The 24,624-nt window shown below is 48.4% G+C and overlaps 1 protein-coding gene across 3 annotated transcripts in view; it reads left to right on the top strand.

The window, feature by feature from the left end:
• The window catches only part of PLXNC1 (plexin C1), a 346,034-nt gene that overhangs the window by 37,472 nt on the left and 283,938 nt on the right, over nt 1–24,624 (top strand). For all 3 annotated transcript variants that reach the window (XM_075344806.1, XM_075344807.1, XM_075344808.1), the window contains exons 2-3: nt 5,781–5,915; nt 21,233–21,367. In XM_075344806.1, coding sequence (XP_075200921.1) covers nt 5,781–5,915; nt 21,233–21,367 — 270 coding nt within the window. The remainder of the gene's footprint in view (nt 1–5,780; nt 5,916–21,232; nt 21,368–24,624) is intronic.

Here is a 24,624-nt window from a genome sequence, read left to right on the forward strand (position 1 = left end):
GAGGATGGGCATATTCCTTTTTTTGGTGGAATTGATGTGCTTAAGACTGATAACATGTATATTCAAGTATTTTTTTAATAATTCATAACTGTTTTAATAAAAAAATGGAAGTTGAAGATATTGGAGGTTTGGTGCACCCTACTATCCTTGACCCAGCAACAAGCATATGTTAGGGCTAGATAGGTCTAGATAGATTGCATTCAAAATATTTCAGGTGTATTTCATGTTTGTGGAGCAGCAGATTAGGGAGACAGCCAGTTGTGGTGTGGGGCCCCGAGGTTCGGTGTCGGTGCAGCGGTGCATTACCTTCAGGGACTCCACGCGGCTGGATCTGGTCACAGGTAGGAAATCTTCTATTTTGATTGTCGTGACGCCACTCTCAGAATTGCGGTCAGTGGAGACCGCCACTGCAGGTTAGGGGTGCCTGGGGCTGATGGTGGGTGCAGTCAGTTGTAATAGCCTCCTGAGAGTGAGGCAAGCCCCAGGACCCTGTGTAAGTGTGTGGAACCACAAGGCGCAGAATAACTCAACACAAGCAGAATGTCTTTCAGGGGTTTTACTCACTGTTGATGGCAGGGTGAGTAACCCGGGCGTTGCTGGGATGAACCAGGCTGGAACCAGGTATCCTTCAGGCTGACTGATGAGGGTGGCTACCAACTCGCCTTCCTTAGCCCTTTGTGTTTTGGGGTAACCCCTGCTTGAAGCCCTGCTGGGGTCGCCCAGGGAAGTTGCTGGTGCCTCTCTCCCCTTCTTTTTGGCCCGTTTGCTTGTAGCCTGGACCAGGTCACTCCGGCTGCTTGCCTCCTGTGAGCTATGGGCCCTAACTTTGGCTACGTGGCTGCGGACTCTGTGGTGTTGTCTTGGGGGTGTAAAGTGCCCCCTCATGCAGGTTTGGCAAAGGAAAGGTGAATCTATCCCTGCACTGGGACCTGCTACCCGTTTGGGCCTGGTTCTCCCTGACAGTCTCCTTACTTTCCACTCCGTTGCTCTCTCTTTAGCTGTGTGTGGATTTCGGGCAGCACTCCCAGGTGACCGTTCTCCCCCGTCGGTAGTCACTGCGCGTACGTTGTCAGAATTGTGTAGAGCTACAGGGTCTGCTTCTGCCCTCCCTGAACTTCACCACTCAACCGTCTTCGGCTCACTCTTCCCTCCTCTCCTGTTCTTGCCTACGTCACCTAGCAACCAGGCTCTCTACCACACCCCTCGAGTGGAGATGGAGGCTTCGCCCCCTCCTGGGATCCCCAGGGGTCCTCTCAAAGGTAAATGTGTGAGACCTGATCACTATGCGCCTGTGTAGTCACACCTCGGTCAGCCTTCTGGATTACCTGTTTTGTACTGTCCCCAGCATGGGTGCAGTACTCAGTGGTGCCTGACCAGGTCAGGGGCGCCACATTCCCCCTTAGTTATCACCAGCACGTCCTCGGGCTGCAAGACAACATTTTAAAATGCATAAAACAGTAAAACATGGTAAAACGTTTTAAAACCATCAGGTACCATACATCACCACCCTCCACCCACAAGTCCGTTAACCCACCCTAAACCCTCTCAGGCGGCAGGTCACCGGTTTCTTTTGGTAACCATCTGCCTCTCCCGTTGGCCGCGCCTTCAGCCACTTCTGGCAGGATGTAGAGGCGGCTTTCATGGTCTGGTGGTTTCAGGGTATACCTGGCCTGGTGGAGCCGCGCCTTCAGCCTCTTCTGGCAGGATGTAGAGGCGGCCTCCACAGTTGGTGCTGACCAGGTACCCTCTTTGTGGTGGAGAGCCAGGCCCCATAAACAGGCGTGCTCCCTGGTAGTGGTTGTACCTCTGGGGTAACTATAAACACTGCGAGAGTTTGTGGCTATAGCCAGTTCATAGCCTTAAGGTTCATTTTTCAAAGTGCAAAAAGAGGTTTCTCACATTAGTTCATGTGGGCACATTTCTTAAACATGTAAACGTTGCAAAACTTGTCAAAACTTGTAACTTCTGTACTTTACTTTACTTTACATGAACTTTGCTCCTTCTTCCTCCTCACCAGGGCTTGGGCCTGTAGGGCTGTGGCACCTGTCGTCATCATCTGTAGTGGTTTCATCAATGAGTTCTTTGTATTTTCTTTCCTCTTCTTCTGTGTCTGTTTCTTTTTCTCTTTCTTTATCTTGTAGTGTTGAGACAGCAGGGTTACTGCAGGGATTTCTGGGACATGGTGTAACATCTAGTGCGTACCATCCGCGTTCTCCTTGGTGTTTGGTGAATTCTACTGAGTCTCCTATCTGTAGGTTTCTTCCTGGATGTCCTCTAGGTAAATGTGCTCTCACATCCCTTCTGTTCACAAAGATGCCCTCTTTTACACCAGGTGCTACTATAAAGCCATATCCAGACCTTAGACTGAAGTCTTCTACAACTCCTCGACAAAGTGGGCCTCTGACCTGCGATTTGGCTCTTCTCAAGGACCGCTTTTCCTCTATGTCTCTGGCCGTGACCTCGTCCTTCTCCTCGGGAGACTGCTGTGCAGGTGGATCCCTTATCCTGCTGCGGCGCCGTGTCCTGCGGGCTGGGTCCTGCCTGGCTGCTATCTCACCGCTTGCAGGCTCCCAGGTGAGGTATCTGGACAAATCTTCCTCAGCGGAGGATGTCGGGCTCTCTTCATCCCAGCGGGAGTACGGCAGCATCTCTGGCTCTTGGACTGGTGCTGCATCCACTGCTGATGGCTCTGGGGTCAGCTTCTCAGCTTCCTGGCCTCCCCTCCCCCTTAGTTCTTCTGGGCACTCCTCTTGTGGCAGCTCTAGGGATGGATTTTCATCAGCAGGCCAGGGCGGGGGACCCTTTGGCATGAATGTTGCAGGAGTCTTCCTGTGAGTGTGCGGAGGGAGCAGATACCGGTCCACCATCTCCTTTGGGAAGTGGGCCTCCAGATCAGCCTTCAGCTTCCAGTATTCGGGGTCCTCCCCCAGCAGGGACTTCCTAGCAGGGACTTCCTTGGGCTGGGGAGCGGTGTCTGCCCTGGCCTTGCAGGCCGGGGTAAATAATGGTACAGTCTTGTCTTGGCGGGCCGAGCCTGGCGTGGCAGCGGCCTGGTCTTGGCGGGCCGAGCCTGGCGTGGCAGCGGCCTGGTCGTGGCGGGCCGAGCCTGGCGTGGCAGCGGCCTGGTCTTGGCGGGCCGAGCAGGGCATCGCTGCGGCGGCCTGGATTGGCGTCGCAGCTGCGATGGGATCTGTGCGGGCCGGGCTGGGCGCTTCTGCGGCCTGGATTGGCGTCGCAGCTGCGATGGGATCTGTGCGGGCCGGGCTGGGCGCTTCTGCGGCCTGGATTGGCGTCGCAGCTGCGATGGGATCTGTGCGGGCCGGGCTGGGCGCTTCTGCGGCCTGGATTGGCGTCGCAGCTGCAGCCGGTCCTTGGCGGGCCGCACCTGCGGCGTGGAGGAGGGTCGCGGCGGCAGCCGGATCTTTGCGGGCTGGGCTGGGCATCGTTGCGGCGGCCTGGGCTCGGCGGGCCGCACCTGGCGTGGCTGCGGCCTGATTCAGCGTCGCCGCGCCGGGCATCTCCCCAGGGACCGCGGGCATGGCAGCAGGGGTCGAGGCACTCGCGCTGACAGGGGCAACACAGGACTCACCCATCGGTAACATCATCGGGGTCTGAGTCGTCGCCGCTCGGTCTGGCACTCGTCGTGCGGTTCCCCTCTCATAGGCCTGGACCGCTGCAGCCATCTCCAGAAGCTCCGTGCGTCCCTCGCTGATCTGCCATACGACCCTGGCCTCCAGTTGGTCGCAAAACTGGGCAAGTTCCCGATACCACCAGGCAGCGGAGCCTGGCTCTGGGTCTCTGCGTTCAGACGCCATTTCCTCTGCGTCTCCTTCTTCTAGTAGCAGGCTTCTGGCTCCCTTTCTTTCCCGACGTCTCTGAACGCCTCCGCTCTCATCACTTGCGAGGCCAGGACTCTTCAGGGGATCTCTGGGTAGCCACACCTCTTCGTGGGCGGTAACTTCTCCCAGCGCGGGCTGCTTTTGTTTTTCAGCGCGCTTTTCATGGTGGCAATATGGCGGCGCTTCCAATTTTCCAAGCGGACCGCCCAGGCACATGGTCACCTGTCTGAACAGGTCTAGTCCTTATCCTGTTCGTGACGCCAGATGTGTGGGGCCCCGAGGTTCGGTGTCGGTGCAGCGGTGCATTACCTTCAGGGACTCCACGCGGCTGGATCTGGTCACAGGTAGGAAATCTTCTATTTTGATTGTCGTGACGCCACTCTCAGAATTGCGGTCAGTGGAGACCGCCACTGCAGGTTAGGGGTGCCTGGGGCTGATGGTGGGTGCAGTCAGTTGTAATAGCCTCCTGAGAGTGAGGCAAGCCCCAGGACCCTGTGTAAGTGTGTGGAACCACAAGGCGCAGAATAACTCAACACAAGCAGAATGTCTTTCAGGGGTTTTACTCACTGTTGATGGCAGGGTGAGTAACCCGGGCGTTGCTGGGATGAACCAGGCTGGAACCAGGTATCCTTCAGGCTGACTGATGAGGGTGGCTACCAACTCGCCTTCCTTAGCCCTTTGTGTTTTGGGGTAACCCCTGCTTGAAGCCCTGCTGGGGTCGCCCAGGGAAGTTGCTGGTGCCTCTCTCCCCTTCTTTTTGGCCCGTTTGCTTGTAGCCTGGACCAGGTCACTCCGGCTGCTTGCCTCCTGTGAGCTATGGGCCCTAACTTTGGCTACGTGGCTGCGGACTCTGTGGTGTTGTCTTGGGGGTGTAAAGTGCCCCCTCATGCAGGTTTGGCAAAGGAAAGGTGGATCTATCCCTGCACTGGGACCTGCTACCCGTTTGGGCCTGGTATCTCCCTGACAGTCTCCTTACTTTCCACTCCGTTGCTCTCTCTTTAGCCGTGTGTGGATTTCGGGCAGCACTACCAGGTGACCGTTCTCCCCCGTCGGTAGTCACTGCGCGTACGTTGTCAGAATTGTGTAGAGCTACAGGGTCTGCTTCTGCCCTCCCTGAACTTCACCACTCAACCGTCTTCGGCTCACTCTTCCCTCCTCTCCTGTTCTTGCCTACGTCACCTAGCAACCAGGCTCTCTACCACACCCCTCGAGTGGAGATGGAGGCTTCGCCCTCTCCTGGGATCCCCAGGGGTCCTCTCAAAGGTAAATGTGTGAGACCTGATCACTATGCGCCTGTGTAGTCACACACCTCGGTCAGCCTTCTGGATCACCTGTTTTGTACTGTCCCCAGCATGGGTGCAGTACTCAGTGGTGCCTGACCAGGTCAGGGGCGCCACAGTGATGCAAAGGTACAAGTGAGTGTGAAGCAAGAGGAGCCAGAACTGGGGCTGCATCAGGTTTGAATGGGAGCTAGATGGTCTGATAGACCCATTGCTAACCGAGACTCTAATGTCCACATGTAAGAAGCCATGGTGGGAGAATGTTGTCAGTACTTAGGCTGACTGAATGTGTGATACTGTGTTGTGGTACCCTTAATCTCCATCAGGCAGAAGACAATACATTGAGGGATTCCCTGTTTGTTGAATAACGTCTAGTTTAAAGACTGAACACTGGTGGACACTGCTGATGTATGGACCAGATTTTGCTCATTAATTTTCCTAAATATTCAAAGGCTGTCTTATGCTTACTGCTGTCTGAGACCTTAATCACATATATCATGATATAAACACTGTCTTTAAGCAATAGGGGATATATAACATTTCTAGGAATATCCCTTTAAACTCTTATTACGGTAATTTTTTTATTGATATTTCTTATTTAGTTTCTCCAACCACTTTTATCACAATTCTGACTACAGATATGTATTTGGTGTCATTGTAGGATAACTATACTGACCTTGTGCCTTTATACAAAAATCCAATACTGACCCATGGAGACCTAACTGCTGTGCATGTGAAAGAAGTGGAACAGAGTTTAGTATTCTTTCTGGGGACTGAAAATGGAAAAATACTTAAGGTAGGTAACTAGTATAGAAGATTTATCATGCATGAAGCCTGGTAAAGGAGAAATCATTGATGTGTTATATGCTGTTTGTGCGAATGAAAGAGGACTATGCACAATGGAGACTCAAACTAAAAGGACTTTTAAAAAAATGTTTTTTCCTAACATCTGAGTGTGCCGTGTCCTAATGTTACTTATGGGGGATCTAGGGTTAGGAGGTTTCAGCATTTAAATGATTGCAGGCCCTCTGTAGAGCTCACCTGACTGTTGTCTTTGCTCACATACGTACCTTTCTATGCTTAAGGAGTTAAGGACCCCTTCACTGCTGGCTGAGAGCTCTTATCCAAACTGCAGCTTATGATTACCTCCCTTTCCGCAATATTTATCCTCCTCAGGCTTCACTCCATGCCTGATATGGAATTTCTAGTCTGACAACAGTTGAGGAGTTTGTGTATATTAAGCAAAGGTGTTGTTCTGGAGAACATCTTGGAGCTCTTGTATATCTGTTACCTTGCTTGAGTTCCCTGTGTGTTTCCTTGCTCTCTTGCACCTTCACTCCCTTGGGGGGTGAGGGGGAACATCTAGGTGAGTTGTTTCCAGGAGCTTAGCAAGGTATGAGACCCAGGCATCTCCACCTTCAGGGGTAATCTTGGAAACAGGGATTAGCCTAGGGATCCCTAGCTTGAGGGCCAGCTCAGGTGCATACTAACAGTAACTGGTGTCACAGAATATCTACAGATATATGATTTTATGTACTATTCTCAACTGAAATGATGGTTCACATTTTACAATAATGTTTGGAAAAGTCTACCCTTTCCATTACGTTTGCCCCTTGAGAGGAAAATTACTTTACTAGGTCCCTCTTTATATTTTTGCTTCCATGTCTGGAGAGTTAAAGCGATTCACACATGGCATTTTATTTAGAAATCTCCCATGAGATAGATAGATAGTGAGGTATATTAATGTTTGTATAGATGTACACAACAGTTAGACTATAACAAGTGCTTTAAATTAAAATATATAATCAACTAGACTACTTAGTATATAAAAAAATAATTCTTTAATAATTACATGTAGGTAACAAAACAACAAGTTAAAAAAAATAATAAATTCAATGACGTAGGTAGAAAACATAATACAATAAAAGATATAATGGCACATGAAGTAAATGGCTAGTAAACAGTTAATTATACACAATGCAAGTATATGTAAAACTAAATGTAAAAAGCCACAGTAGGTCATCTATTGGCCAAAGTATGACATTGTAGGGAATCAGCTCTGTCAATCAGCAGCGTTCACACAGGCACGCTGTTTCTTGTGCAACCAGGAAGGTTTATTGAGTCCATATACTTCCAACAGAAAGAAAAACAGTCTTCTCTCCAGAAACAAGGTATAACATAAAAATATACCCCATAGATGTGTGGTGCCCTGGACAAGCCAGGGGCCACGGGGGGCAACGCCGGCGCACCCCACACTCCCAGCAGACACATCAGAGTCAGACACAAAACCCTTGTTGCCTTCCTCCAGGGGCTGATGTCCACACCAGGGGGTGGAGCCAGGCGGTTGGTCTCCGCCCACCAAGGAGTTCACAGTCCTGGAGGCAGGAAAACAGTCAGATTAGTTGGAGAGGTGAAAGTGTGAGGAGTCAAGTAGCAGTTGAGCGATCTGAAGTGAGTCCGGGTGTGTGGCCCGGACGGAGCAGCAAGGTTGGCAGACGGTGGTGACCGTCTGCAGGAGTGGCCTATCGGAGTTTACCGTAAGGACCGTGGACGGGCGGTGGCCCGGCGGTACCGGACCGGTACACAAAGAGAAGCCGGCACCATCTGGCAGGGGCTTACGGACCCCGGCAAGGCTAGGAGTCGCCGTGAAGTTGCTAAATCCATTAGCGAAGGGAACCTCCTGGGTTTCCCAGCAGCCAAGTCCCGACAGAAGGCAACAGTCCGACCAGGAGAGGGAGCCACCGCCACCGCCAAGGCAACCGTTTCCCAGGGCCAGCGCCTTCGGGCAAAAGGGGCTCGTCCGGCCCATATCCAAGCCGGGGAGCGGGGTACCAGTGGGAACCCATCGGAACTAAACAGTGCATAGGTGCAGGGAAAGGCAGTCACCATCAACCTGCCGGGAGCCAACGGCACCGCAGCCGCCTGTGGGACCCGTCAATCCAGCCGTGTGTTTTACCGAGAACTGTGTCCTCATCATTGGCTGAGTGAGTACCACCGTGCCATGCGGCACAGCGCTGCCCCCGCGACCCTGCACCTCACCAGGCCCCGAAACCCGCCTGCCATCATCCCTACCTGCCCCATCACCGGGCCCCGGGACAACCAACCCCCTACCCACGGAGGGGAGAACTACCATCAAAGCTGCTCCCTGTCACCGCTCCCGGGATCCCCGTCTAGAGCAGCGGTGGTGTCACCAATATCACCACAACTGTGGGTGGCGTCACGGACAATATATCCAATCCCCACAATCAAATCCCCTTTTCACTCACGGGCGAGGAGCGCCGCTCGAGACCCCGGGATCCGGCCCACCGCTCGAGCCACCACCGAGCAGCAGCAGCAGCAGCCGGACCCGAGCAGCAGCGTCACCTCCTCCGCCCGCGACAGATGGTACAGGCTTTCCTGTTTAAATCTCAGTCCTGCTCCTCAGCCTCTGGCAGAGACTGAGCAGCATATATCAGATCTTTTCACCACTCTCAGACACACAGATCAGAGGTGTTTCCACTTCTATATGCTTAGGAGGAGCTTTGCTGCCCTTTTTATATCAGCTGCACCTGCTAGACTGGAGGGTGGGAATGACTAATCCCGTCCATCTCATATAGTCACTCCTAAAGCCTAAACCCATACTGATCCCATTTACCCTCTCAGCACCTATCAGTACCAGAGCCTGCTTACCAGGTTTCATATCTCCGAGACTAGCCACCTTGGTGGTACACACCTCCCTTTCAGGATTCTGCCAGCTGATTGCTTACATACCCTCCCCCTCTGCGCAAAGGCGGCTGGTCACCTTCTGCCATCACTTCATTAGGTCCCTGCCACTTGGCAAGTACCTTACGCCCCACTGTGGCAACCATCACAAGTATATGATCCCTAAGCTTCAATTGTCTTACTTGAGCCTTGAGGAGGCGCTCTTTTATCTGGCCATTCACTTTTGTCGCTTGACATAACAGACTATTATGGCTAACCAAATGCAGATCCTGCTTTATCGGGTCTTGGTCCCAAGGTAACAACATTTAATCACCTTGCCTTTTTTCCCAGCACTTTAAAGTTAAGTCCTTGAGTTGGACGGTTCCAAAATTTTCCCTGAACACCTACAGCTAAGGGATATTCCATTTAGGGGATGCTTTCACATCATTATTGCCAACCTGTACAGACAATGGTAACTTGTTGACCACTGTATTTCACAAGGCTTTTATCACTGTAAACTGGTTTTCAGTTTAGCTGCCAAGCTGTAACACTTTAACTATAAATCCCAAATCAGAGGAAAATCACGCCTGATAATTATAAGATGCAACAATTTTTTGCCACTCTCACTTTGTGGAACACACATCCACAATCTCTGTCAATGTTGACCCAGGTCACAGGAAAGCTCTTGGTGTCTTCATGAATACACCTGATACACATCACCTTCCGAGGAACTCATACTGACTGATGTGCAAAGATGGCCCTTACCAGGGTCACTAAACTCCATGAATCCAGAGGTCATGTCACTAGGACACCATTCACAGTTGCCCGGCATGCCTGAGGCCCCTCAGCAGGAGGAAGAGTGATGCAGACAGGGTACGTAAAGTAGGTATGCTGCAGTCCATCGGCTCTGAGGTCAAAGGACAATTGGCTGATAAACTACTCATGAAACTACACTTCCAACAGACAATGTTAAGAGATTTACCCCTTTAACCCAGCTCTGACCCCTCCTGGCACCAGGGGTGTCCCTCAGGCGTGATCCGGAGCTTCTTCTTTTCGGAATTCCTGAAACTAAGGCTCCCTTGACTGCTCAGGGAGTTCTCTGCAGCCAAGTATCGTTCCACCAGTCTCACTAGGTCATCTGGGTTGTGGGGGTCTCTCTGGCCAACCCAGTTTTGTATAGAGTTAGGTGCTGGGTGTATAAATCTGTATACTACCACTGTTTCCACCATTTGTGCTGGAGAGCTGCAGCCATTTCTAGGCCAGGTGTAACAGGTCAAACATCTGGGACCGAGGGGGCTTGTTTCTTTGCACTCTGATGGACTTGGTTATGCCCAAATGTGCCAGAATCTCCACCTTCAGCTTGATGTACTCCTTGGCATCCTGCAGCTACCTTTACCCAGGATGTTTAAGCTTTTGTGCTGCCCCCGTGCTAGCAGCCGCCGCTGCTCTGATCCGGACCCACTGTGTGTGTGGCTTGAGGAATCCTCCGGACTCGGGGGGGGGCGTAGTTGTACGGGCTTTGCCGTATTCAGTTCGTGACTCCACCTACGGTGTGTGGTGAAGTGGGACACCACCGCTGCTGTTGTGGGACACCCGGGGGAGATGTAGTGGCAGCTGGATGTTAACCCCTCCGTGGGTAGGGATGGTTGCCCCGGGACCCAGTGTCTCTGTGCAGGGTATGGCAACGGCAAGGGCCTGTGCGCCCGAACGTGCGAGGGGATGTTTGGTTACTCACAAGTAAATGAATCACATGAGTCTTTTGGTAAACCAAGGTGCTGGTGGCCGGCCGCCGCAGCCGGTTTTACTATGATCCCCCAACCGGGCTGGTGGTCGCTGTCTGTTCCTCTGCACTGTTTTGTGGTATTGTGGACTTCTCAGTCTGGAAATCAGGAGTCCGCCCCTGGTTTGTTGTGTACCTGAGGAGCCGTGCCCGCTGACGCTGACCCGTGGGATCTATGGGCACTGTAGGTTGCCCTATCCCTCTCTGTGGGTGGTTGTCTGTTTTAGGGACTTTGGTTGGGACAGGACCTATAATCCTGCCCTCAATCGGTTGATTAGCTAGGCCGTTAGTTCCGGTCCTGGCTTCAGGGTCCGAGTACCCCCTCTGTGCACGGTTTCCGGATCAGTTCTCCGGTGTCAGTACCGGCGGGCTACAACCTTGTCCCGGTCCACCTCGATTTTGTCAAGCCGTCTTCCCGTCTCCTGCTGACGGAGACCACCGTCTGCCACCTAGCCAAGGTACCAGGGCTCCGACCCTGGCACTGTTCAACTTGAGCTTCTCCTCCTGCTGGAGCTACACCTAGCCCCAGCCTCCACTCCTCTCAACTTGAAGTCTAGACTCCATCTATTGTTTTTCCTGCCCCGGGCTGTCTAGACCCCTAGGTGGGCGTTTCCTAACCGCCTGGTCCTGCCCACTGGTGTGTCTGTCTTTCCCTGAGGGGGGGTGACTAGGGTTTCAGGTTGGCTGAATGTAACCCTGTGAGGGAAGGTGTTATTCGGGGACCTATGTGTGACTACCTGGTTTTGCCAGGGCGTCACACTTTATACTGGAACTAGCTGTAGTACCCGGAGTTCCTGGAATAGTAACTAAGTGTCTCTGTCTTTCTCCCACTCTCCCTCTAGCCCACTCTCTGTCTGTCTCCCTCTCTGTCTGTATATCTCTCTCTAATTCTGTGTGACTGTCTCTCTGTCTGTCTCTTTCCCTGTCTGTCTGTCTCAATGTCTGTCTCTCTGTCTGTCTTCCTGGCTCTGTCAGTTTGTCTCTTTCCCTGTCTATCTCTGTCTCTGTCTGTATGTCTCTTTCCCTTCCTGATTATCTCTGTCTGTCTCTTTCCCAGTCTGCCTCTTTGTCTGTCTGTCTCTGTCCCTGTCTGTCTGTCTTTTTCCCTGTCTGGCTCTGTTCTGTCTGTTTATGTCTGTCTTTTTCCCTGTCTGTCTTTCCCTGTCTGTTTCTGTCTGTCTGTCTCTTTCCCTGTCTGCCTTTTTCTCTGTATGTCTCTTTTCCTTTCTGTCTGCCTTTGTTTGTCTGTCTTTTTCTCTTTCACTGTCTGCCTCTGTCTGTCTCTGTCTCGTTCCCTGTCTGCCTCTCTCTGTCCCTGTCTGTCTCTCTTTTTCCCTCTCTGTCTCTTTCCATGTCTGCCTCTGTCTCGGTCTGTCTTTTTCCTTGTCTGTGTTGTCTCTTTCTTTTTCCCTGTCTGTCTCTTTCCCTTACAGTCTGTCTCTGTCTCTTTCCCTCTCTGCCTCTTTCTCTGTATGTCTGTGTATTTCCCTGTCTGTCTGTCTCTTTCCCTGTCTGTCTCTGTCAATCTCAGTCTGTCTCTGTCTGTATGTCTGTCTCAGTCTGTCTCACTCTGACTTTCTGTGTCTCATTCTGTCTCTCTATGTCTCTGTCTGTCTGTCTCTCTCTCTTTGTCCGTCTCTTCACCAAAATCATATTACCTCACACATAAGTTTTTATACTAAGAATGTCCTTTGTTGCCTATAGCAACAAATCACAACTCCTATTAATAACCTCTAGCTCGCAGACCCATTGACTTTAACCCCTTAACGACCCATGACGTACTGGGTACGTCATGGATTGTGTGTCGTTAATCCCCGCCCCCTGCCGTGGGCAGGCGGCGGCGATCCGCACACATATCAGCTGTTTTCAACAGCTGACATGTGTGCCTGCTAGCCGCGGGTGGAATCGCTTCCATCCGCAGCCATTAACCCCTTACATTTCGCTGCCAAAATCTGGCAGCGATATGTTTATGGGCGCCGCCATGACAGTTACTTACCCCGCCCCCAACGGAAGTCACGTGACATGATCACGTGACTTGCGGTGGTTGCCATCGTAGCACAGGGTCTTGTGATGACGCCTGCAGCTACGAAGTTTCACTTTCGTTTTCTCCCGCCTCGGAGCAGGGTTAAACAGGAAGTGACTGTATCTGCTGTTTACAGCTGTATAGCTGTGATCAGCAGATAGATAAGAGCGATCGGATTGCTGATCGCTATAGCCCCCTAGGGGGACTAGTAAAATAAAAAAAAAAAGTAAAAAAAAGTTTTAAAAAATAAAAAAACCTTAAATTTCAAATCACCACCCTTTCACCCCATTGAAAATTAAAGAGTTAAAAAAATAAAAAATATACACATATTTGGTATCGCCGTGTTCAGAAATGCCCGATCTATCAAAATATAAAATCAATTAATCTGATCAGTAAATGGCGTAGCGGCAAAAAAATTCCAAACGCCAAAATTACGTTTTTTGGTCGCCGCAAATTTGAGCAAAATCCAATAACAGGCGATCAAAACGTAGCATCTACGCAGAAATTGTACCGTTAAAAACGTCAGGTCGAGACACAAAAAATAAGCCATCAATGAGTCTCAGATCCCAAAAAATGAGAACGCTACGGGTTTTTAGAAAATGGCGCAAAACGTGCGCCACTTTTTTTGGACAAGTTTGTGAATTTTTTTTAACCCCTTAGATACAAGTAAACCTATACATGTTTGGTGTCTACAAACTCGCACTGACCTCAGGCATCACATAGATATATCAGTTTTACCATATAGTGAACACAGTGAATAAAATATCCCAAAAACTATTGTACGATCACACTTTTTTTTGCAATTTTTCCGCACTTGGAATTTTTTTGTCGTTTTCCAGTACACTATATGGTAAAACTTATGGTTTAATTTAAAAGTACAACTCGTCCCGCAAAAAACAAGCCCTTATATGGCAAGATTGATGGAAAAATAAAAAAATTACGGCTCTCGGAAGAAGGGGAGCAAAAAACAAAAACGCAAAAACGGAAAGTGCCTGGGGGCTGAAGGAGTTAATGTAAGCAGGTTTTTTGGCGAATAACTGAAGCGCGAGGTTAAATTTTCCCCTCAAAACATAGTCTATGACGTCCCCTGAGTCAAATGAGGCGTCTGTGCAAAATTTCGTGATTGTAAATGTGATGGTGCAGATCCTTTAGCGGACATACACACACACATACACACATACATACGATACATACACATACAGTGCCTACAAGTAGTCTTCAACCCCCTGCAGATTTAGCAGGTTTGATAAGATGCAAATAAGTTAGAGCCTGCAAACTTCAAACAAGAGCAGGATTTATTAACAGATGCATAAATCTTACAAACCAACAAGTTATGTTGCTCAGTTAAATTTTAATAAATTTTCAACATAAAAGTGTGGGTCAATTATTATTCAACCCCTAGGTTTAATATTTTGTGGAATAACCCTTGTTTGCAATTACAGCTAATAATCGTCTTTTATAAGACCTGATCAGCCTGGCACAGGTTTCTGGAGTTATCTTGGCCCACTCCTCCATGCAGATCTTCTCCAAGTTATCTAGGTTCTTTGGGTGTCTCATGTGGACTTTAATCTTGAGCTCCTTCCACAAGTTTTCAATTGGGTTAAGGTCAGGAGACTGACTAGGCCACTGCAACACCTTGATTTTTTCCCTCTTGAACCAGGCCTTGGTTTTCTTGGCTGTGTGCTTTGGGTCGTTGTCTTGTTGGAAGATGAAATGACGACCCATCTTAACCCCATTACGACCGCGTTACGTTTTAAAACGGCACCAAAAAAGGGTACTTATTCCTTTCTGCCGTTTTAAAACGGCAGGCAGAAATAAGTGTATAGCGCCCCCCAGCGTCAGAAAATCTCCGGGGTTTCAGCTACCGGGGGTAGCTGAGACCCTGGAGATCATGATTCAGGCCGGTTTTTCCGGTCCCCAGTCACGTGATGACCGGTATACACCGTATACCGATCATCAAGTTATAGTAAATGACCGCGCCGGTAAAAAATGATTTATCTCCCATCTGGCATGATCAAACATGCCAGATGGGAGATAAATCTTTTTCCCGGTTCCCTCCGGTCCCCTCGGTATCCCCAAAGTGCCCCCCCCGGCCCCCAACCCCCTCCCGAAAATCCAAGATGGCCGCGCGCACCGGCGAGCACAGCAGCGCGCCGGCCGCATTTACACTTTTCTTATGGTTTCTGTCGTATGTGCCATAACACATGCGACAGAAACCTGCTCCCCAGGCCCTGCCGGGTCCCCCCCTATCCCCCCCGGTGTTCCCCGGTGTCAGACATACCTGTCGGAGCGCTGATCCCCCGCGGCCCCCTCCTCCAGCTCCTTCACAGCAGACGCTGACACACGTGCAGAGCGCGGCTGTCAGCTTCCTGTGTTCAGAGACGCTGGCTGCTGCTGCTGCTGCACGGAGTCTGCAGCTGTGACCCGGGGAGAGTGAGTGCAGATTCTTTGCACCCACTCTCCTCAAATGGAGGGTCTGCAATACTAGAAAATGGGGGATACGTTCCCTGAACGTGTCCCCCATATTCTAGAAGGTCCAGAGTCGACGTGGGACGTCCAAATGGATTACAGAGGATTTTTTTTTTTCTTTTCAATAAATTGGTCAATCAGGGAATGTTTTGGGGAGTGTTTTTTCAAATAAATTTTTTTTTGTTGTCAATTTTTTTTTTTATTACTGTCAATTAGTTATGTCGGGTATCTGATAGACGCCGTGACATAACTAATTGCTGGGCTTGATGCCAGGTGACATTACAAACCTGGTATCAACCCCATTTATTACCCCGTTTGCCAACGCACCAGGGCGCGGGATGAGCTGGGGCGAAGCGCCAGAATTGGCGCATCTAATGGATGCGCCACTTCTGGGGCGGCTGCGGCCTGCTATTTTTAGGCTGGGAAGAGTCCAATAACCATGGCTCTTCCCATCCTGAGAATACCAGACCCCAGCTGTCAGCTTCACCTTGGCTGGTGATCTAATTTGGGGGGACCCCACGTTTGTTTTGGTTTTTTTTAATTATTTATTTATAAATAATTAAAAAAAAAACAGCTTGGGGATCCCTCCAAATTGATCACCAGACAAGATGAAGCTGTCAGCTGTGGTTTGCAGGCTACAGCTGTCTGCTTTACCCTAGCTGGCTATCAAAAATAGGGGGGACCCCACGTCATTTATTTTAATTCTTTTTTTTTTTTTTGGGCTAAATACAAGGCTAGGCATCCTTTAGTGTCACATGAAAGGCACTAAAGGGCGCCAGCTTAGAATATGCAGGGGGGTGGGACGTTATATATGTTTGACATCTATCCATTCATCCATTGTAGCATTTTAGGCTGTGTGCCCACAATCAGGGTTTTCAACGTTTTGGGCGCAGAGTGTTTTCCTGCGTCCATAACGCTGCGTTGTGCAGTAGAAGCACAGTGGCAGGATATTTAGAAATCCCGTGCCCACTGTGTTTCTTTTCTCCGCAGCATAAATCGACCTGTGGCGCAGCTTCCCGAGCCTCAGCATGTCAATTTATGCTGCGGAGATGAGTGTTTTCTGCAGGTAGAATAGAACTAAAGTCCACAGCAGCCTGAACCCAAATTGTGGGCATGGGCAGCTGCGTTCTCCCGTGGACAACACTCACATCTCTGCAGGAAGGCTGACACTGTGTACTAGACGCCGTGTCGCTGGATCATGGCCACATAGCTTAAAGGCTACTTTACACGCTGCGATATCGGTCCCGATATCGCTAGCGTGGGTACCCGCCCCCATCTGTTGTGCGACACGGGCAAATCACTTCCCGTGCCGCACAACATCGCGCAGACGCGTCACACATACTTACCTGCCCGGCGACGTCGCTGTGACCGGCGAACCGCCTCCTTTCTAAGGGGGCGGTCCGTGCGGCGTCACAGTGACGTCACTGAGCGGCAGCCCAATAGAAGCGTAGGGGCGGAGATGAGTGGCCGGAACATCCCGCCCACCTCCTTCCTTCCTCATAGCGGCCGGGAGGCAGGTAAGGAGAGGTTCCTCGTTCCTGCGGCGTCACACATAGCGATGTGTGCTGCCGCAGGAGCGACGAACTACATCGTTACTGCTGCAGTAACGATAATCGAGAATGGACCCCCATGTCACCGATGAGCGATTTTGCACGTTTTTGCAACGATGCAAAATCGCTCATCGGTGTCACACGCAGCAACATTGCTAATGCGGCCGGATGTGCGTCACCAATTCCGTGACCCCAAGGACTCCACATTAGCGATGTCGCAGCGTGTAAAGCCCCCTTAACAGTGAGAAATTTGTTGCTACAGCAACATTTTTGTGAAGTACCTGTGGATTCAAAATGTTTACTATACTCCTGAATAAAATCCTTGAGGGGTCCAGTTTCCAAAATGAGGTCACTTGTGGGGGGTTTCTGATGTATAGGTACCCAAGGGGCCCTGCTAATGTGACATGGTGCGCGCAATTTACTTCAACTTTTCCAAAATTCAAATGGTGCTCCTTCCATTCCAAGCCCTCCCATTTATCCAAACAAAGGTATTTGGCCACATGTGGGGTATCCCTGCGCTCACAAGAAATTAGATAACAACCTGTGGGGTACACGTTTTGTTGTTGCCTCTTGAAAAAGTGAAAAATGTGTCGCTAAATCAACATTTTTGTGAAAAAAATGAAAATTTCAATATGGCAACCTAAGCTTATCAAATTCTGTGAAGTATTCGTGGATTCAAAATGCTCAATATACACCTAGATAAAAGCCTTGAGGGGTCTTGTTTCCAGAATGGGGTCACTTGTGCGGGACCTCCACTGTTTAGGTACCTTAGGGGCTTTCCAAATGCGACATAGTGTCCGCTAATTATTCCAGCCAATTGTGCAGTCAAATGGCACTTTTTCCCTTCCGAGCCCTGCTGTGCACCCAAACAGTTAATTTCGACCACACATAAGGTATCAGCATACTCAGGAGAAATTGCACAATAAATTTTATGCTGATATTTTTCCGTGTATTCTTGTTAAAAAAAAGCTATCTGGTTGAAGTAACAATTTTGTGGTAAAATTTTATTTTTTTTATTTTCATGGCTCAACATTATAAACTTCTGTAAAGCACTTGGAGGTTCAGGGTACTCACCAAACATCTAGATAAATTCCTTGAGGGGCCTAGTTTCCAATATGGGGTCACTTGCGGTGTTTTTTTGCTGTTTACGTACCTTAGGGGTCCTCCAAATGCGACATGGTGCCCGCAATCTTTTTCAGCCAAATTTCCTTTCCAAAATTCAAATATTGCTCCTTTCGTTCCAAGCCCTTCCATTTCTCCAAACAAAGGTTTCAGACCACAAGTGAGGTATCACCGCGCTCATAAAAAAGTGGGTAACAAACATTGGGGTCAAATTTTTGGAATTACCTCTTGAAAAAGTGAAAAAATTGATGCTAAAGCAACATTTTTGAGAAAAAAATGAAAATTTTCAATGTGACAACGTAACGTTATCAAACTCTGTGAAGTACCTGTGGATCCAAAATGCTCACTATACCCCTAGATAGAAGCCTTAAGGGGTCTAGTTTCCAAAATGGTGTCACTTGTGAGGGGTTTCTGCTGTTTAGGTACCTTAGCGGACATGTAAATGCAACATGGTGCCCGCAATCTATTTCAGCCAAATTTGCTTTCCAAAATTCAAATATTGCTCCTTATGTTCTGAGCCCTCCCATTTGTCCAAACAAAGGTTTATGACCACATGTGGGGTATTGGCGCGTTCATAAGAAAGTGGGTAACAAGTTTTGGGGTTCATTTTGTTGTGTTATTTCTTCTAAAAGTGATTAAATTTGGGGTAGAACAACATTTTAGGTAAAATTTTATTTTTTGCTTTTTTTCATTCCACTTTGCTTTAGTTCCTGTGAAGCACCTGAAGGGTTAATAAACTTTTTGGATGTGGTTTTGAGTACTTTGAGGGGTGCTGTTTTGAGAATGGTGTCACTTTTAGGTATTTTCTGTCACTAAAGGCTACTTTACATGCTGCGACATCGCTAGCGATCTCATTAGCGATGTGAAATTCTAGATCGCAAGTGCGACCTGTCGAGATCGCACATGCGTAAAATGACCTATGTACGATCTCGAAAGATCGCACTTGCGCTCTAGAATTTCACATCACTAATGAGATCGCTAGCGATGTCGCAGCATGTAAAGTAGCCTCTAGGCCTCTCAAAGTCACTTCAAATGTGATGTGGTCCCTAAAAAAATGGTTTTGTGAAGTTTGTTGAAAAAATGGGAAATTGCAGATGAACTTTGACCCCTTCTAACTTCCTAACCCCAAAAAATTTTGTTTCAGAAATTGCGCTAATGTAAAGTAGACATGTGGGAAATGTTATTTATTAACTGTTTTGTGTGACATAACTCTCTGGGTTAAGGGCATAAAAATTAAAAGTTTGAAAATTGCAAAATTTTCATCAAATTTCCGATTTTTTCACAAATAAAAGCAAAAAATATCGTTCTAAATTTATAACTATCATGAAGTACAATATGTCACGAAAAAACAATGTCAGAATCATTGGGATCCGTTGAAGTGTTCCAGAGTTATAACCTCATAAAGTGACACTGGTCAGAATTGCAAAAAATGGCCTGGGCATTAAGGACAAAACTGGCTTCGTCCTTAAGGGGTTAAGATCCTTGATGGAGGAGCGGAGGTTCTTGGCCAAAATCTTCAGGTAGGCCGTGCTATCCATCTTCCCATGGATGCAGACCAGATGGCCAGGCCCCTTGGCTGAGAAACAGCCCCACAGCATGATGCTGCCACCACCATGCTTGACTGTAGGGATGGTATTCTTGGGGTCGTATGCAGTGCCATCCAGTCTCCAAACGTCACGTGTGTGGTTGGCACCAAAGATCTCGATCTTGGTCTCATCAGACCAGAGAACCTTGAACCAGTCTGTCTCAGAGTCCTCCAAGTGATCATGAGCAAACTGTAGACGAGCCTTGACATGACGCTTTGAAAGTAAAGGTACCGTACGGGCTCGTCTGGAACGGAGACCATTGCGGTGGAGTACGTTACTTATGGTATTGACTGAAACCAATGTCCCCACTGCCATGAGATCTTTCCGGAGCTCCTTCCTTGTTGTCCTTGGGTTAGCCTTGACTCTTCGGACAAGCCTGGCCTCGGCACGGGTGGAAACTTTCAAAGGCTGTCCAGGCTGTGGAAGGCTAACAGTCGTTCCATAAGCCTTCCACTTCCGGATGATGCTCCCAACAGTGGAGACAGGTAGGCCCAACTACTTGGAAAAGGGTTTTCTACCCCTTCCCAGCCTTGTGACCCTCCACGATCTTGTCTCTGATGGCCTTGGAATGCTCCTTTGTCTTTCCCATGTTGACCAAGTATGAGTGCTGTTCACAAGTTTGGGGAGGGTCTTAATTAGTCAGAAAAGGCTGGAAAAAGAGATAATTAATCCAAACATGTGAAGCTCATTGTTCTTTGTGCCTGAAATACTTCTTAATACTTTAGGGGAACCAAACAGAATTCTGGTGGATTGAGGGGTTGAATAATAAATGACCCTCTGAATAAACTTTTCACAATTTTAAAAAAAAAAAAAAAAAAAAAAAAGAAATAACATTCTTTTTTGCTGCAGTGCATTTCACACTTCCAGGCTGATCTACAGTCCAAATGTCACAATGCCAAGTTAATTCCGAATGTGTAAACCTGCTAAATCTGCAGGGGGTTGAATATTCCTTGTAGGCACTGTATACTCAGCTTTATATATTATATCACCTGTGCTCCTTGGTACTTCTGGCCCACATTCAAGCACCTATAGTAAGGAATCAGTTCTTTAGCTGTCAACAGCATTAACACAGGCACATTCTGAGCAGTGTGATTGCAAGATGAAACATATACTACATTCATATAGAGTGCAAAAAGTGGCAAATGCATTTTTTCATTGCTAGGCATATAATATCCCATTCAGAGCGCACACAATGATGCAAACAGCTTTCTAGGTTTTCAGCAATACAAGCATAGCTTGCAGATAGAAAGGCAGAGGTCTCCTCTTTACCCAGCTGCGTCTGCCACCAGCAGATAGCCCCTCAGGGTAATGAACTTGGCACTTTTTACATTCCATGTGAATGTCGTATATTTTACACTCTGTAATCAGACTGCTCAGGATCAATTGTGAGTACAACACAGACCTTGCATATTGTGCTCCACTAGCTCATTGCATTTTGGTTTATATTTTACACAATTTTTGCAGCATAATTTAATGATTTAATTTTTTCTTTCTTCATGACGGTGGCTCAGTGGTTAGCACTTTAGTCTTGTAGCACTGGGATCCTTGGGTTCAATCCCATAAAGGACAACTCTGTAAGCAGTTTGTATGTTCTCTTCTTGTTTGCGTGGGTTTCCTCCCGATACTCCAATGGCTTACTGATAGGGAATTTAGATTGTGAGCCCCATTGGGGACAGTGTTCCTTATGTATGTAAAGCGCTGTGGCATTAATGGCGTTATATAAGTGAATAAATATTATAGGATTTGGCACAATTTGGTCAGACTCTTAAGGGTTTTTCTGGCCCATTTGGTTCGTTATCAGTGCTTCAAATTAGTCAGATTGATTAAACATTATGGTATGTGACACTTAACTGTAATTTGTATATTAATTATTTTTACTTTTTATCTTTGGGGGGGATTCAGCTTACTTTAAAGCCAGGCTACAATGCAAGGTGTCCAGAGGAGTTGTACACATTTAAAGATGAAACTCCTGTGTTCGAAAACATTCATATGGACCCGGTCGACATTAACTATCTATATGTTGCAACTGTTAAAGAGGTTAGTATTCTTTTTTTTCATAACTGTTGGGTTGCTAAATATTCTTTTTCGATGGTGACATTTTAAAAAAACATAGTGCAATAGTGGTTTTAGTTACTCAAACAGATGCATTTAAGCAAGGTTGTTTTTTTTCCGGCACTATGTCATTTATACAGACAGTAATAATATTGATGATGATGATGATAGCAGACTTCTAATTTGTCAGGGTTTGGAAGAATCTGCTAAAGAGGGTGAATGACTTAACAACCACTTTGAGTGTATTTCTGACTTAGATGACTTAGATCTGACAAACGTGTGTACTGTGTATGTGTATTTACATGTGGAACTTCCTTGATATTGTGATGGGATTTTTCATTTTAGTTATGCAGGAGAGTGGTGCACCTGTGGCGCCCCTGACCTGGTCAGGCACCACTGAGTACTGCACCCATGCTGGGGACAGTACAATACAGGTAATCCAGAAGGCTGACAGGGGTGTGGTACACAGGCGCATAGTAATCAGCTCTCACACATGTACCCATGGGAGGACCCCTGGGGATCCCAGGAGGGGGAAAAGCCTTGACCTTCACTGGAATAGTGGAGGGGGCCAAAAGCCTCCATCTCCTCTCAGGGGGTGTGGTAAGAGAATCTGGTTGCTAGGTGGCGTAGGCAAGAACAGGAGAGGAGGGGCAGTGAGTCAGTTAGAGCAGAACTCCATAGGGCTCAGTGAGGAGCAGACCTGTGGGGCTGTTGCTGTCTAACAGCGCCCGCGCAGTGGCTACTGACGGGGGAGAACGGTCAACTAGGAGTGCTACCCGAAATCCATCTTCAGCTAAAGAGAGAGCACGGAGTGGGAAGTAAGGAGACTGCTAGAGAGTACCAGGCCCAAACGGGCGGCAGATCCCGAAGCGGAGATAGATCCAGCTTTTTTTTGCTAAACCTGCCGGTGTGGGGCTCTCAAAGCCCACGCCACAACACCACAAAAGCCGCAGCCACGTAGCCACAGTTAGGGCCCATAGCTCACAGGAGGCAAGAAGCTGGAGTGATCTGGCCCAGGCAACAAGCACACGGCAAACGAAGGGGAGTGAGGCTTCAGCAACTTCCCTGGGTGACCCCCATAGGGACTCAAAGTCGGGGTCACCCCAAACCACCAAGGGCTAAGGAAGGCGAGTTAGTAGTCACCCTCACAAGTCAGCCTGAAGGACACCTGGTTCCCGCCTGGTTCATCCCAGCTACGCCCGGGTTACTCACCCTGCCACCTGAAGTGAGTAAAAACCCTGAAAGACATTCTGCCTGTGTGGAGTTATTCTGCGCCTTGTGGTACTACGCACCTACATCGGGCCCTGGGGCTTGCCTCACTCTCAGGAGGCTATTCCAACTAACTGCACATACCATCAGCCCCAGGCGACCCTCAACCTGCAGTGGCGGTCCCTACTGGCCGCAATACTGAGAGTGGCGTCACGACAAATAGAAGATTTCCTACCGGTGACAAGATCCAGCCGAGTGGAGTCCCTGAAGGTAATGCACCGACACAACACCTGTGGGGCTTCACACACCAAAGTCACTTGATCTTGAAGGTCTTATGTTCAATAGAGTAAAGGGTTGCCTGTGGAGGACTGAACGCTGAGGCATGTACCGATCAGGAGAACACAGAATTATTATCCCCAACTTTTTTCTCTGTTATAATATGGATCAACAGATGGGGTGCCATCTATAGGACTGCTGAAAAACGGCGATCTCAATACTGAGCAGCCACATAGAGAATGAATAGAGCAGACGTTGGCCATGCATAATGCTGCTCCATCTTAGACCCACAACACACATCCGTGTAATTTGTACGTGTGCGGTACGTATTTGCACGTACCGGAGACACGTACACACGGAGACCCATGTTATTCAATGGTAGATGGCACACACACGTAAAATCACACGTAACGTGTGTCCGTGTGATAAGTACGTGTGTGCGCTTTTCTACACGGACGACATGTCCATTTTTGGCCGTCATCACACAGGCACGGACCTGCTAAAGTCTATGGGTCCGTGCCTGCACGGAACGCACATGGAGTATGTCCGTGTTCAGCACGTTTCGTGCGTGTGCGTTTTTACACTAGCGATCTTATTTTTTTTTTTTTTTAAATTAAAGTCAGTATACTTACCTTTTTTTCTGCTGTTCTCAGTCATACCTACATTGGCGCTCGCTTTTTTTCTTCCCCCGGCTCATACCGCTCCCCGATCACCAGCGCGGCGAGGAACAGCTGTGCAGAGAATACGCGGCAACAATTACTTTGAAAATGCCGGCCGCTCATTAATCAATCTCGTATTCCCTGCTTTCCCCACCCACCGGCGCCTATGATTGGTTGCAAGGAAGGGGGAAGCTCATGCATAGTGGACGCGCAACCAATTGTAGTAATACGATGACTAGGGTCCATATAATTCACATGAATATAATTTTTATTCGGTCCAAAAACACACACAATAATACATTAAAAACAATTAAAATGTGCAAGGATCGCACAGGTGCAAAACAGGGATTCACTGGTATCCCCTTTATTGATCACTCACATATTGATTTTTACCATGTGGATGTTGATAACTCCTGGCTCATGATATGTAACTCCAGCAGCATCGCGCTGTGTATTCCTGGGCACTTAGCATTTCAGGAAGTGTATTTATTCATTGCGGGCTTTGCCCTTTATATGCTATTTATAGAGGTTATGTGTGCATGTGCCCTTTACGATTTTGTTTACCCTGTGGGCTATTTCCACTCTGTTTAGAGATGTTGGAGGACTAGATGTTCACTATGGCTGTATATTATCCTGCAATTTATAGGTGGTAATACTATTTGTATGTATACATAAGGGGAATTGTGTGTTTTGCACCTGTGCGATCCTTGCACATTTTAATTGTTTTTAATGTATTATTGTGTGTGTTTTTGGACCGAATAAAAATTATATTCATGTGAATTATATGGACCCTAGTCATCGTATTACTACAATTGGTTGCGCGTCCACTATGCATGAGCTTCCCCCTTCCTTGACTCAGTTTTTTCATGCAGGGCGCAGCACCATTGTTTAATTTACCTCAAGAGCTGTGCATCCGTTCCTTTGTGTAGTATGATTGGTTGCAGTCAGACACGCCCCCCATGCTGAGTGACAGCTGTCTCACTGCACCCAATCACAGCAGCCGGTGGGCGTGTCTATACTGTGCAGTGAAATCGCGCTATTGCCTTCATTAGCTGCGTGGAGGTGACAGGAGCGGCAGTGTCTTCTGCAGCTCCGGTC

This window comes from Anomaloglossus baeobatrachus, chromosome 4 (assembly GCF_048569485.1).
Source record: "Anomaloglossus baeobatrachus isolate aAnoBae1 chromosome 4, aAnoBae1.hap1, whole genome shotgun sequence".
Lineage (NCBI taxonomy): Eukaryota > Metazoa > Chordata > Amphibia > Anura > Aromobatidae > Anomaloglossus > Anomaloglossus baeobatrachus.